The sequence below is a fragment of the Dendroctonus ponderosae genome, unplaced genomic scaffold (genome assembly GCF_020466585.1).
Source record: "Dendroctonus ponderosae isolate FM_Combo_2020 unplaced genomic scaffold, Dpon_F_20191213v2 Dpon_F_20191213_2, whole genome shotgun sequence".
Taxonomy (NCBI): domain Eukaryota; kingdom Metazoa; phylum Arthropoda; class Insecta; order Coleoptera; family Curculionidae; genus Dendroctonus; species Dendroctonus ponderosae.
In genome coordinates, this window is record NW_026018165.1 from 1,961,728 (window position 1) to 1,977,098 (window position 15,371).

At 31.4% G+C, this 15,371-nt stretch overlaps 1 protein-coding gene across 3 annotated transcripts in view; it reads right to left on the reverse strand.

The window, feature by feature from the left end:
* LOC109536904 (transducin beta-like protein 2) overlaps positions 1-15,371 on the reverse strand; it is a 52,178-nt gene that overhangs the window by 19,124 nt on the left and 17,683 nt on the right. For 2 of the 3 annotated variants that reach the window (XM_048664152.1, XM_019903357.2), the window contains exons 2-4: positions 9,219-9,350; positions 8,904-9,008; positions 6,335-6,742 (exon numbers count right to left, since the gene is read on the reverse strand). In XM_048664152.1, the coding sequence (XP_048520109.1) occupies positions 6,335-6,742; positions 8,904-8,991 (496 nt within the window). In that variant the 5' untranslated portion in view covers positions 8,992-9,008; positions 9,219-9,350. The remainder of the gene's footprint in view (positions 1-6,334; positions 6,743-8,903; positions 9,009-9,218; positions 9,351-15,371) is intronic. The other variant, XM_019903358.2, reaches the window with a different exon arrangement.

Sequence of the window (15,371 nt, forward strand, 5' to 3'; positions counted from 1 at the left end):
CTTACCAGTAAATGAAATTTGTAATTTCTTATCGAATGGTACTAGAATGTTTATAGGGCTTTTGGGACACTCTGTACATTACAAAAATAGTTTTAAAATGTGCACCCGATAGGCGTCTGTGTGAATCATCAAATAATACTTTGCAAAAAACAAACGGGCTAGCCGCAAACGTCCGTGCCGTATAGCGTGCCGTAAAACTTTTTCCAAAAAAATCGTAAAATTTTGTAATGGTTTTAGCACTTGCAATTTTCGTAGTTAATTAACTTACAAATATAATTACTTTGAAAATGGTGTTTGAAAGTTTCCTTTCTTCAAAGACATGCTATTGATAAACCTCCAAAACATAAAGTATAAAGTACCAATATCTTTATGATTTGTTGATTTACCGTCATTTATTCAACAAAATAGCTGATTAAAGTCCTAAATTGTAAGTTTGTTTATGGGTAATATCCCTTTCGTCGTTATACAGGGTGTTCCGTAAATATGTTAAAATATTTTAACAGCGTGTTTTTCAAGTCCATTTTAGAAGGGGGTTTTCCTGAGAATTTTTGGAAGTTGAGGTTTCATTGTTGAGATATTTGATTTTTAAAATGACGGAAAATATTAGTTTTTGTGTGTTTCTTTAAAACGGTTAAAAGTGTAAACTTCAATTTTGGTATACATGATAATCTAATTAAGTGTCTTTCTATAGTAGTGTTTTGTGGTTCTGTTTACTTTTATAAAGGGTAGAAATATGGAACCCCTACTATTGTTTTGATCAGAACTTTTTGGTATGCACTTAAACTTTTATCAGCGTAATTTTTTAAGTTACTACAAATGATTTACCTACTTTTTTATCTCTTATTATTTTTGCCTAAGACCACTAGTTTGGCCACCAAAAATAAAATAGTTTTATTTGCCGTTCTCAAAATGTGTAGGTACGTAACTAAGGGATTTTTATTTATTAACGTTTGAATACAAAAAGTGCAATAAACAAAGGAGGCTGTGTCTATGACAGTTAAATATCGTTTAGTTTTCATTGTCAAAAATTTTACAGCGGCTGCTGACGGTTTTCAAGTTAAGTAAGTTTAGTTAAATTTATTAAAACTTAATAACTGTAATTTGAACCGAAATACACATTTTCGAAAAATAATTTAGGTTGTTAGTAATTAACTAATAATGCGTAGCAAAATTGGCATATGAAAACGTTATTAGATATTAAAAGCTAACTTAATTACTTACACATTTTGAGAACGCAAAGAAAATGATTCTATTTTTTATTTTTTTGCGGGCAAACTAGTGGTCTTAGGAAAAAACAATAAGATATAAAAATAATTTGTAGTATTGAAAAAAAATTTACGGATAAGTCTATATGCACACAAAAAAGTGCTGAACAAAATAAAAGTAGGGGTTCCACATTTTTACCCTGTATAAAAGTAAACTGAACCACAAAACAGTACCAAAGAATGGCACTCAATTAGATTATAATGTGTACCAAAATTGAGGTTTATATATTTAACCGTTTGAAAGAAACACAACAAAAACTAATATTTTTCGCCATTTTGGAAGGCAAATATCTCTACAATGAAACCTCAAATTGAAAAATTCTCAGGAAAACCCGCCTCTAAAATGACTAGAAGAACTCGCTGCTAAAATATTTTAACATATATACGGAACACCCTGTATAATTATACCATAAAATTGCAAATTTAAAAGTGTTTTTAAAGTATAATTTAAACTTTAAACGTTTACAGATTTTTTAATTTAAATTCTTAGTAAAGAATAATACAAGGGAATGAATGTATTGTAAATAATGATGTGAGTATCTTAAATATTAGCCTAAAATCCGATAATTCTCTAAAATATTAAAATTGTAAATATTAAGAAAGTAATTCGTAAACAAAAGTATATATAACTTAATGAATAAGTAAAAGTGCTAAGGAATGTATACTAATAATAATTAATTGGTTAGCTGAGATTAATTTTGGCAAAAATCCCAGAAAACGGGAATCTAAATCTAAAAAAAAAATTATAAATAAAATGTTGAATGATTTATTTAAAGAAAAATTTAAAAAAAAATTGGCCTAATTGGTTATTTACAAAAAGGTCCAAAAACTAAATGCAACCATCACATATTTTGTTTTCATTTTCTTCATTTGTTCTTCAGAAAATGTGAATTTTTCTCAGAAATACTACTACTTTCATTTCTAACAAAATCGAAAATAGCTATTATGGAAAGTTGACTAGAGTTGAAAAGTACGTTCAAATATACAATTAAATTCAATTATATTGAAAAAATATGTTTTCCTTTTTAGTGTATTTACGTTAAATATAGGATGCACTGATAATAAATCAAAATAATGCAGCATAGAGGTTACGAGATGAAAAGGTGTTATACATGTAAATGTTTAACAAATAAATAATGACTCAAAATTAAAGTTATCGAAATTTTCAAAAATATATTTATTTTACTGTTGGGCAAAATTCATATGTTCTGACAAACCTTTAAAACGACTGAAAAAAAATTATTTGATGAATGTATTTTAAATCCTAAAATATGCAGAACTTTCTATAAGTACATTTTTTCGAAAAATTGATAATAAAAAGGCTTCCCATATGAAACCAACTTAAAAATAATGTTCAAAATACCTAAACTTTATGTTCATCGTACTTTTCAGCTTTAATCAACTTTTCTTAATACAATTTTCAATATTGTGAAAAACAAATTCTTGAGCAAAAGTCCTATTTTCTGATATACCTCGTATACGATTGACTCAAATATTAATTGTGTATATTTTCCTGACTGTATTTCAACAATTCAAAAGAAATTCCTGGGTTCCAGTCAATTTTATTGTTTTGGCACAAAATACCAAATATTATAAACATTTTTTTATTATTTCGCTCGATATTGGACGAAGTAAAGATTTTTCAATGGCTTGCCAAATGTGAAGGTAGAAACAGCCATACATGTAAATAAAATTTAAATCTCTAAACAATAAATTCTAGTCTTTTCCCGAACATGATTGTCCTGACTCATCACCTGTAATCCCATGAGATTCAAACGATTTTAATATACCTACTTTTTAATATGTTTGTAATTTGTATTTCAGTATGTATATTTTAACAGAGCTCTTGTTTTAAACTAATGACGACTCTAAATGTATATTTTAGACAAACTGATGATGGTGGAGAAAAACACCGAAACGTATTTGTAACATTTTAAATGATAAACAATCAAATTGACTGGAAACCAGGAATTTCTTTTGAATTAAGTTCAAATATTAATTCTCGCAAATATTAAAATTGTAAATCTTAAGAAAGTAGTTCGTAATCACAAGTATAGATAATCTAATGAATAAGTAAAAGTGCTAAGGAATGTATATTAGTATTAATTAATTGGATAACTGAGGTTACTTTTGGCGAAATTCCCAGAAAACGGGGGAAAATCTAAAGCTTAAAAAATTATTATAAATGAAATGTTTAATGATTTATTTAAAGAAAAGGTTTAGGTAATCTTTTACAACACGCTGTTCTGTCGCATGCGCACTTGTCCGCATGCACGCACATTGTCGGTATGCGCAACCGAAAATTGCATACTGGTCAGCCACGTTGCCAAACTGCCACCAAAGTAGAAAATGTCAATAAAAACAAAAAGTAATTCGTTCAAGGTTGAAAACTTACCAGAAATACTTCCATACAGGAAATAGTAGACAACGTGACTAATCTTTATTTTACTACTCTATGATAAGCACTCATACATGTGATTGTGCGTGAAATTTAGCCGGGGCCCAGCTGACTGCTCCCGCGGATTGAAATAATGAATTAATTGTATATGCAAATAAAATGAAATAAAGTATTTCCAGTTTTGGTTTCTTTGTGGATGTCTATGCACGCATGAAATATTTTATTCCGTTGGAATTAAATTATGATGAGAATGGAAAAAGTAGTAAAAAGATATCATCTGTTAGTTATAAAAAATCAAAATAGTTATAATAAATGATTTGTTTATATGAAAAGGCTAAAGAAGTAGTAATAGCTGAACCATCATGGCAACCGTTGTTTTGTTTTGGAAATTGGTGAATTTCAGAGGGTGAAAAGTGATGGAAAACGGCATTCGGTCGAGAAATGTATAGGAAAATTGTTGTTTGTTACGATATTTTCTATAAGGTTTTCTATAAGTGCAAGCGCAATCATAGTACCAGACTGTAGTGTAAAGAATTACCGAGAATTTTTCTCAAGAATAAACTACGTTCATCTTTGACAAAATCGAAAATTGTTATTACGGAAAGTTGATTAGGTTGAAAAGTACGTTTAAATATGCAATTAAATTCATTTATATTGAAGAAATATGTTTTTCTTTTTACTGTATTTACGTGAAATCTAGGGTGCACTGATAATAAATCAAAATAATGCAACACAGAGGTTACGAGACGAAAAGGTGTTGTACATGTAAATGTTTAACAAATAAAATGACTTATTAAAGTTATCGACATTTTCAAAAATAAGTTTACTTTACTGTTGGGCAAAATTCATATTTTCTAACAAACCTTTTATACGACTGAAAAAAATTGATCTCATGAATGTATTTTAGAGTCTAGAACATGCAAAACTTTTTAGAAAGGGTAACTTTTTTCGGAAAATGTATAATTAAAAAGTTTCCCATATGAAACCAACTTAAAAATAATGTTCAAAATAACATCCTCCTTTTCAACTGTAATAAACTTTGCGGTATTGTCAAAAATAAATTATTGAGCAAGTCATATTTTCTGATATACCTCGTATACGATTGAAAAAAAATATCTGATGGTTGCATTTTAGGTTTTGAACCAAGCAGAACCATTCATTAAGATCAACTTTTTCATAAAATTAAAAGTAAAAATTTTCCATTTGGTGCGAAATTAAGTAGAATACTTATACTCAGTTAGAATTGGAAATGGTTTCATGAACTATCGAGAGTATTATAAGAAAAAAATATTTATTGTATGTCCCTAAACATCTTATACGATCATAAAACAAAAATGCTGAAAAAAAAAAAGTAACACTAAATTTATGCGCGACAATATTTGAATTAATTTGGCAATTGATGAATTGAAGGAGGGAATTTCCAGCAAATATTATAAGTTTCGCTTTATTTACTGTTAAAAGGTTCTATAGCTAAATATTTGGTTCTTTTTTAATATATAATCCAGTTTCAGTTTTTTTTTCAGTTCCATTTTTTGAATTTCCATAGTTTCCAATTGTATTATGTATCGATAATAATATGATAATAAATAAGTAAACAAGGCCAGTGACAAAAGAAGAATTATGCAATATTTTTACATTTATTTGTTTCATCAAAAAGTTTTAAAAATCAATAGGTAAATGACTGTAATTTTATCTGCTAAATAGTACGGGTGCTTTCATTATTTATTATAGTGTCCTAGGGACATGAAACAACCGGGTTTTTATTTTTCATATCGGAAACTAAGCGAAATACGAAAAATATTGAAAAGATAACAGAAAGTTATTAAATTATGTAGGAAAAATGTTTTCCATAAATTTCAACAGCCTGTATATTGAAAAGCAATAATTTCCGGATCTACACTCATTTAGACGTTTGTTTTTAATTTGACCCAGAGAATCACAAGAGAAACATACATTAGAAATATTCGAACAATTTTTAAACTGTTGCGTATAGAAATCCGACTCATTCTCACTCGTCTTTTAAATTTTACCTCATACTATCCAATATTCATTACAAACGGTTTTAAAGTTAATAAATAACGAAATAGATTTCACATTGAGAAAACATCAAGACCATTAAATTAAAGAACAAATATATGTATTATTCATACATTTAAAACAGATAAATAATATCAGACATATTTTTCTGAATACCGAGCTCAATGGGATGTCTTTTTCAGCCAAAAAATCAACGAAGACAATTTTAGCAAAAGATCCATCAACAGAAAAACGTTAAACTACAGAGTGTTTTAATGAAATCATCTAGCTTTAATCGATGAAAGACATAGCCCATTGAAATTTTCAAAGTTAAACAAATCTTCGGCAACTTACCTAAAATGAATTATTACCCTTGCAAATTTATTAAAACGATAGCAGAATCGCGATAGAAAAGATCAGAAATAATTCTTAAATTACTTTGATTGGCTAATTGGGACAAAATAAGCAACTAATTTACTGATGCTTTATTATAACAAAGCACCAGTTATTAATTTATAGTGGAGAATTTGAGGAAATTTCCGTTTTCAAACAACCCAAAACCGTGAGGCAAAACACCGAAACATAAGAAATTGTAAGTATATACCAGACTCATATACGGAACTTATTTACATGTTATATTATATCATTTACTTACCATATATCGCCATGTCTCCTTCTGACATCACGTATTGTTCCTTCAGTATCTCTGCCAATTCATCTTCCTGCATACCCGTAAGCAGAGAATTTTGATTCTGATATGGAATCTCTTCATAATAGTTATGAGCTTCTGCTCCAAGAAAATTGTAATGGTCCCACGGCATTTCCATTTTATTTTTATTATTTTGCACTAATTTTCCGACGCGATTTTTTTTTAATTGGTTTTTTCTCTGTCTGCGTGTTAAACCTGTTGTTCTCGTGGGGCTCGAAGGGTTCGAAGGTGAAGCGCACAAATCTAACGAACTATTTGAGGAACTCGAACATAAAATAGTTTTTTTTTGTCTTCTTTGCAATAATTTTCGCTTATTACGTTTGAAGCACAGTTTTTCACCTTTATCAGGTTCTTCTGCGAACAAAAGAGATTTGTGAATACACTAAACAACACTACCAAAGAAGCGAAGTTTACTCTTGAGGAGCACAACCGAATCTGAACCAAAAGTTCACAGGTCCAGGGTTTTCTACCATGCAGGGTATCACATCCGACCAATCAGAAAGCGAGCCCTTAATGTTAATATTTATAAGTGGTACCAATAGAGGGTGTCCCATGCATTCATCCGCCTACGTCATGCATTCCAGTCGTACGAACTGACAGTTCTCCAACCAATAGAAACACTTTCGTTCATCGTACCATCGTATAAACGGATGCATGGGACACATGATTTAGAGTCAATTAAGGAAAATATACTAGAAACACATTAAGAACATATTAGAGAGATAGTGTTTGATGAAGGGCTTTGATAATTTGAGCATTCAATTTTTAATAAATAATTGTTATCACAAAATAAGATTACCCCAAATGTTGACCAAGAAGTGGCAATTACAACAGTTAAATTTTCTATTTATTGATAGAGGGTTATATTTTTCATTTGGTGAATTGGTTACCATGTCAAAGATAGAGCTATTCAGAAATGAAAACTCCTCTGATCTTTTCAGCTATTTCTCGCCACAAATCATCCAACGATTTGTCAAAACGCGCAAATTTCCGCTAAGTAAAAACATTTAAAAAATAGGACTAACATGTTTTCTGGATACCCGCATTAAATATTTATAAGAAGTGCCTTATAATTGGATAAGCATTGGATCATTAGGATTGGCAAGAAAAATTGGATAAGCAATAATACATGTGTAAAAAAATCAATTCATATATAAAAAATGCAATACTATTATATAATAAACAGTTAAAAAGTGCTGAGGAATGTTTCAAAAAGAACATAAGTATACAAAGAATACTAGATGAGATGCTCTATAAAGAAAAACTTTGCACGTTTTGCTAATTATAATTTTTCAATTGTTTTATTCGTTACAGGCCTGATATCACAATAATTAGATGTAAATCAATTGCATAATTTCAGCCAATAAAATAAATGCGAATTAGATCAATTACCATGTTTTTTTTAACCGTGCGGAAAACGGAGAAACCGTACGGAAAATCTTGATTTCATAGGAAAAAATATTTGCTCGCACGATAATGTTTAAAAAGAAAATTGTTCCTGTCCAAAGAAAAATGTCATGTCTATATACATGCGGATGGTAATTTTAATGACCGCAAGATCTTCACCAACAGCTTAAGTGTTCAAACTTCTTTAAAATATACATAGTCATTCTGACGCCAAGTTTGCCCTAACTTTGGGACTGAATAAATTCTGATTACTTCGAGCGATTTGGTTTCTCTTTGAAGAGTTATCTAGCACCGTCTGTGTGTTAGCAAAATTGCGGAAAGTTCGGGTTTTCCTAATGGGACATAAGTCCAAAAAAGTGTTTTTTGGATCTCAACACTAAAAGTTAAAAGGTAAACCACTGTTTGGTTTATCAAAACAGTTTTTGAATGTTTCGATTATCTCTTACATTTACAGGGTGGTCTCAAAAAATCTCCTTTCTGCTCATGCAAAGATAATTCTTTGCTAATTCTGCAATTATTTTCTAATTTTCTCTTATGGATCCGATTTTCACGATATGGAGCTCATGTTAAAGATTAAACTTCATAGACAATTTAAGATGAAAAGTCAATATACAGCATTGCATAAAAAATCACCCAAATCAAAATTGCCCCCGAAATGTGTGATTCTGGAAGATTTTGAACTAGGTGAAGTTTACTTTCAAATATTTTGTTCAATAATGCAACCCGTAATATTTTTTTTCGAAAAACGAGATGGTAGACAAATTGGTTTTAGAAATATGATATCAATTTTGTGGTGTGGAAATAAGAAAAAAGGTTTTTTGTCCAACTGAGATCATGTGAAACTTTCACCAATTTTGCATTGTTTCAATTGCCTCACAGTAGATTTTTTATCTGAAGCAGTAATTATATGCAAAAACACACACTGTCATATCAAATCGCTCTCAGCAATCCGAATTTCTCCGGCTCCAAAATTAGACGAATATTGTCCATGTAACGTATATTCTAAGAACGAAAAAGAATTGCCATATACATTAGATTCTCGAGTCATTTTGTGCCAAACAATTGATTTTAATTGTTAATTGAATAATTCGTCTAAAAAGTTACATACCATCGGCTGAGGATGCCAGATACTTTTCATTTGCGGAGAAGTCCATGTCTAGAACTCTGCCGGTGTGCCCTTTCAATGTAACTAACATCCAAGGATGATTAAATCCTAGAAAAAAATACGTACATTACAATACAACATATTTCGAATCGGTTTGCTACATCCATTCATACAACGTGAAAGCTATCTATTGTTTGAGCATTGAGCAAACATTTGAGTTTGTATACAGTCAAACCATTTCAGGTACGAAAATTACAAGTGCAAAAGGTCATTTCGATAGGTCATTGAAGAGATTTTCTGAGATTTATTTAGGATTACTTTTCTCAGAAGGCCTTCTTGGTTCTCGATCCGCAAGTTTTTTTCTTGACTTCACCGGTCCGGTTTGCTCTTTCTTACTGGATCGACCAGGTACGCTGGATTCTGCGTTTTTAGCTTTGCTGGACGTATCATCTGTAACAAAAGATTTTTATTCAAAAAAAATAATTATTTCAAAATACTTGAATCGTTAAATGCGTAGTGAAATTTGTGAAGTGGGAGAAGTAAGTTTGATTGTAGAAATAAAACAAGAAACTGTGCAATTTATTAGCAACATTGACCATGCTTTCTTAAAGCGGAGCCGTCAATATCTTAATTGCTCAAATCTTATTATTTTTATCCCAGTTTCTCAACCAAATACGTCTTAAATTGTTTATCTTATTATACAATATAGATAACATCATTAAATTGCGTTTATTATGAATCATGGGATTGCGCAGCAGTATCACCGTGATAACTGTTGTACTCTGACTTACGCAGCACATGAAACGGCACTTGAGCATCACCAAGGCTAAATACTTTACTATTTTTCCAATATTATTGAATTCTTATCAGCACGTGGATTACAACCGTATTATTCATGCTACTATTTCACTCACTGGAAATTTTTCAAATGCCGCAGTACTACAAAAATTCGTCCCACTTACTATACAGTACTCTTATCATCATATAATTAAAAACTTAATAGTATTAAAATAAGCTCAAGGCCTAAAATAGCCTCAAACTGTGCGTATGAAATTTGCGCCTTAGCATTATAATATACTTATTGAAGGTTTTCAAAGATTCAGAAGTATGAACCTGCTTAATTGGTCCTAAATATAATTTTTCAAATAATCCTCAGTTCAATTAAATGAGGTTTTCTTGTGTGTCTGGGAAAGTTTTATTTATTAGTGTTCAGCAATTTACAGCTGAGACGAAGTGACGTATGGGCAGACCGCCTTTGCAATGGTTGGATGATATAAGAAAGATGGCAGGTGTAAATTAGAATAGAAATCAGTGGAGGGAATTAGGAAAGGCCTATATCCAGGAGTGAATGAAGAATGGCTGAAAAAGAAGAAGACGAAGAATTTACAGCGCTCAAAGATGGCTTATCCAATGTGAATATTTACATTATAATATGTAGTTGCAAGTACAGTGGGAAAAAAAGGAAATTTAATAAACTCAAAATAAATTTAAAGTGGTCAAATTGAGCACCATTGACTTGCTGACAATAAACAAGCCGATTTTCTAGTTTATTAGCAACTCTTACTAACACTTGATTGCATTGATTAATTTCTTAGCTCCACAACAAGAAGTCAAGGGAAAGTATGTCGAGAAATCATCAGATTCTGCTCTACAATATATTTGTTTGAAAAAGTGATAATTACATAATTTGCTGAAACCATAGATCGGAAGGAGAAAATGCTCCGGATTTGGATAGATTCTAACAATATCCGCTATTACGTTTCCAGGCAGCACTTGTAACTAAATGGGGCCATTTGGTATATGTATGTTGTCTGCTTTAAGCCAGATTATACCAGAACCATTTAAACAAAATGTTGCTTCTCGGATGAGAAAAGTAATAAGTCGGTTAATTTCAGTGTTTACAGAATTCAAAGTTTCGGTCAAAATCACCCCAGTTAATATCTTGCACCAAATGGATGCCATTCGTTCAGCTTAAGAGCTATTTGGAAAGTGGAGAAGTAGCACTAGGATTCCTCCTGGATTTGTCTAAAGCCTATGATTGTCTGGATAAGGAACTGCTCTTAGAAAAAGCGAATAAATATGGTATAAAAGTAAATGTAAAACTCTGGCTTACATCATATTTAGAGGATAGAAAGCAGGTTGTAATGGTTACTAAAAAAAAGGGAATGACGGGAGATCGAAGATGTTCTCAAGTCGCATAGGAATAGCCCAAGGAAGTATATTGGGTCCGATTCTTTATATACTGTTTGTAAATTATCTACACCTTTTAATGAATACTTCTAGGCAGGATATGGTAAACTACGCCGACGACACAAATTTAATCATTAAATGTAAAAATCTGCAAGACCTAACTTTAAAGGCGGCGGAATTCTTTAATTTAGTTACAGACTAGTTCATATCAAATAAACTTATTCTAAATAAAGATAAAACGAATGTACTGCTGTTTCTAACAAAACAGTCTAAAGTAATAGCGCCGTTACACATGGAGCTTGGTAAGAAGTAAATATAATGGAAAATGCCAAATTTTTAGGCTTTACATAAATGAACATCTTGGTTGGTCTGTCCATATAAATAATTTAAGTAAAAAACTAAATTCCATTTGTTATGGCATTAGGGTTGTTAGTAAGTACATGAACGAAAACTCACTTAGGATATTATACTTTGCGAATTTTGAACCTGTCCTTAAATATGGTATTATATTTTGGGGGAAAGACTGTATGATCCAGCGTATTTTTGTCATTCAGAAAAGAATCCTTAATACGTAATAGGTTTGGAACCCTATAGTTTAAGAGAGTTTTGTCCCGATGTGTGAAACTGTGTGCCCCTTTTGGCGACCTTTCATATTGTGCTTGCCCATGATTTGAAATAAAGCAATATTTTTATTATTATTATTATTTTCAAACCGAAAATCGACTTATCACCACTACGATGACGCCCAGTTTACATCTTTAATCGAACGCTTCAATCGTTTCTGAATCGTTAAACCCTTCGCAAAGTTCATATTCTGTCCACAACTGAACTTAATTAGTATTTAAATCCTTGGACTTTTACTTAAATTCACCATTTTCGTTTGAAATGTGTGATAAAAATACATTTAAAGTCAACTGATTGTCATGCTTGAAAAATATTTATCATGATAGTTTTAAACTTTTAGTTCTAAAGTAAGGGAAAAAGCCAACAAAAGGACAGGGCAAACTTTACAATCAAGCTGAAACTGAACCCTTCGGGAATTTTATTGCACTTGTGTTGGATGTTATCGGCTTTATCGTTTTGGGAACTAGTTGCATGCTCCTTTTATTTCTTTTATTGCGATAAGGTCTTTAGGTAAGGGTTGGCGAGATTTTCATTGCTTTGCTTTGGTCCATGTTTTTCTAACAGATACCGGTTTCAATTGAGCAATGCAACGTTAATACGTTACTTTGATCATGTTTCCTGCATATAAGACGTATGCAATAGAAATTCTAATAAAAAATGTTACCAGATAAATATTTAAAAAAGAGGAGATGTTCAAAAATATATTTTTTTAATAATTCATTCCTATAACTTAAACTAATCAAGTATTTTATGTCAATACAGCAAATTCAACTTGTTTTATAACTATTATCGGGACTACGTAGTAGTTACAAGTTCATACGCCTCACATGACAAGTTCAACTTACTTTTTTTTACGTTTTACGTTTACCTTACTTAGGCTGAAATGTACGCATTTACAAATTAACTTTTACGCGTGAAGACGGTTTTTCGTCGACGACAGTTTTTTCTCTCACCTTAGACCTTACGTTCTACATTTTACTTTAATATTGTAAAAATGTCTACACTATACCCAACTAAACGTTTGAGTGAAAATTTGAAGAAGTATATGTGCTATATAATTGTATAATTGCTTTGCATGTTATTTCCATAAACGTTTATGAATAACTAGCGGAGCGACCCGTGGCGTTGCCCACGTTGACCTGTAGTTACGTGCGCAATTTTTCTACAACATTTCTGATCGATCTCAGCCGAGAGGAAATAATTAATAAATAAAGTTGTTGTTGATTTTTTGCAAGAGTCAGTTCTTTCGAACTTTTGCTCCTTTTGGGTGCCTTTTGGCTTATGGTATTTTCCGGGTGTTTTTTTTATCGCGTTCGTGATTTTTGCAGGCGCACCCTCTTGCCCTTGTACCTCTGCGTTTTAACGGAGGATGGGGGAAAGAGGCAAAGGGTTGGGAGGGAAGGGGTTATTAGGGGTTTATTGTTTGGGGGGGGTTGGGCTGTTAGTTTTCCCATTCCAGGGGGGGCATGATTGAATAAATAAAATTTATTTAAGAGAGATCTTATTAAGAAAAAATATACAACTCAGTGCCCTCTATGAGCGAGCTTACAGCGAGACAGTGCAGAAACACCGTAAAAATACACTTTAACTCAAAAACTAAGAGTTAGGAAGTTGAAATTTTGGCAGGAAGTTACTCTCCAATAAACGAAGAAACATACACAATTTCAGCCTTGTAGCTCGGTGCGATCATGGTTAAATTTGGAGTTTTTATGAACAGACAAACAGACATACATTCATTTTTATATATATACAGAGATTAATGAACTCAAGAAATGTATGACAAAAGTTCTAACCACTGTCCTAATGTGACACCTTTTACTTTTCAGATCAATCGGTGCATTTTTGGCAACTTTTCAGAAATAATAATGATATTTACGAAAAATATTATCGCGCAGATCTAATGCAAACGTGTTTCGTTTTCCACTAACGTAAACAGGAAGTTTGTCGACATAATTTCGGAATCTTGGCTCTTTCTCTGAATTTCGAAATTTGGGTAAATATAGTCTCTACTTAATTTTCGAGCAAAAAATCTGAAAGGAAACTATGTACTTGCTGTGAACACAATATTAGAGCAGGTGCATTCTACCACGAAAGAAACAGCCACTATCGATTAATTGGAAATTAACGTTAGAATAATTTACTCTTGGAGCAAACATGCATGACGATTAACACATGAAAAAGGCATTTAAAACAATCAGGGTAACATATTGTAAAAATGTGAAATGTTCTACAACAACGGAACAAGTTAAAGGGACTGACTGAGATCACAAAACGGTTTTTCATAATTTGCATAAGTTTTTAAGCGGAATTAATTGTTCGGTCTGGTGTGACTCAGCTCAACATTCTCAACTCTCGCAATTAATAATACTCGATACTCATTTATAGATCTGAGTGATGATGAAATTTTCTGCTGGAATTAATTCATCTTATAAGGATGCATTTTTTCTACTACTATTATTACTCATACTATCTGACTTGACATGATATGTTTTAGCGGAACTCGATAGCGTGGATTTTTCCAAAAAAGCAATTCGATGCTCATATTTGTTAAATTATATTTAATTATTTACATATACTTAATATACAATTTTAAACAAAAAAATAAAATCAATAACATAATAATTGATGATTTGCTTATTCGCAATTGCCAAACTACAAACTAAAATTGATTGATTGTGCAGCTTTCGAGTCAGGGGGGGGAGGTCAAGTAGTGGAAATTCAGTATTTTGTTGTCTATGAAATTAGAAAAATTATCGTTAGTCGTTATAAACCCAGCACAAGGAGGGGGGGGGGGCTTGATCAGCACTAAAATTGTTTAAAGTCTGTATTTCAATATACAAAGTTCTTCGGTGTTCACAATTAAATTAACTTTCGAAAATATGCAAAAACCGGCTAAGTGCTATATCAGCAATTTAATTTCCCATTGCAAGAACAATACCTTTTTATGTTTGCCTATTTTCAAATATTGGGTGGCCTTAAGACAATTGTTTAAGAAACGATTAATGCCTCAAGTGGTTAATTTACCTTTTATGTTTCCTGATTTTTTTATAACGCTAACTCTACGAACTAGTATAATGGCATCATTAACGACGTCGATATTAATATTTCCTAATTTATGGCCGCGCGATGGGCTAAAACATCTATTATTATTGATGATTTGTTAATATGAACATAAAATCCCCCTCAAGACATTTCTGACGATTCGCATGTCACCAGCTAATTAAGTAATCGATATATAATTGTTGATAACTCACTAGAATAAACATAATAACTACATCAATTAATTGTGTATAAATCTTGCGTCCCATTATTACAATTGAAATTGTCCTAAATTTTCGAGAATAAAAAAGCTTGTGAGTTTTGGGTTTTAAAGCCATCGTACAAAAGAAGTCCTTCCTTCTAAGAATAAACAGAGAGAACGTGTGAGAACAATCTCTTAGGTGTTACAAATTTAACTCCCCTGTTAAATAGAACTGAGGCCTTTCTATTTGTGACTGTCTGACAAATGGAAGTAGGACTGAATTATAACTTACAATTTCATAATTGAAGAGTATCTAAAGGGTCTAAGTGCCATATATTCAAACATCCTTATTTTGCTTGAAACGGTCGTAAATGCCAACCCCAATGCATCTGAAAAAGGTCTATGTATAACTTTCT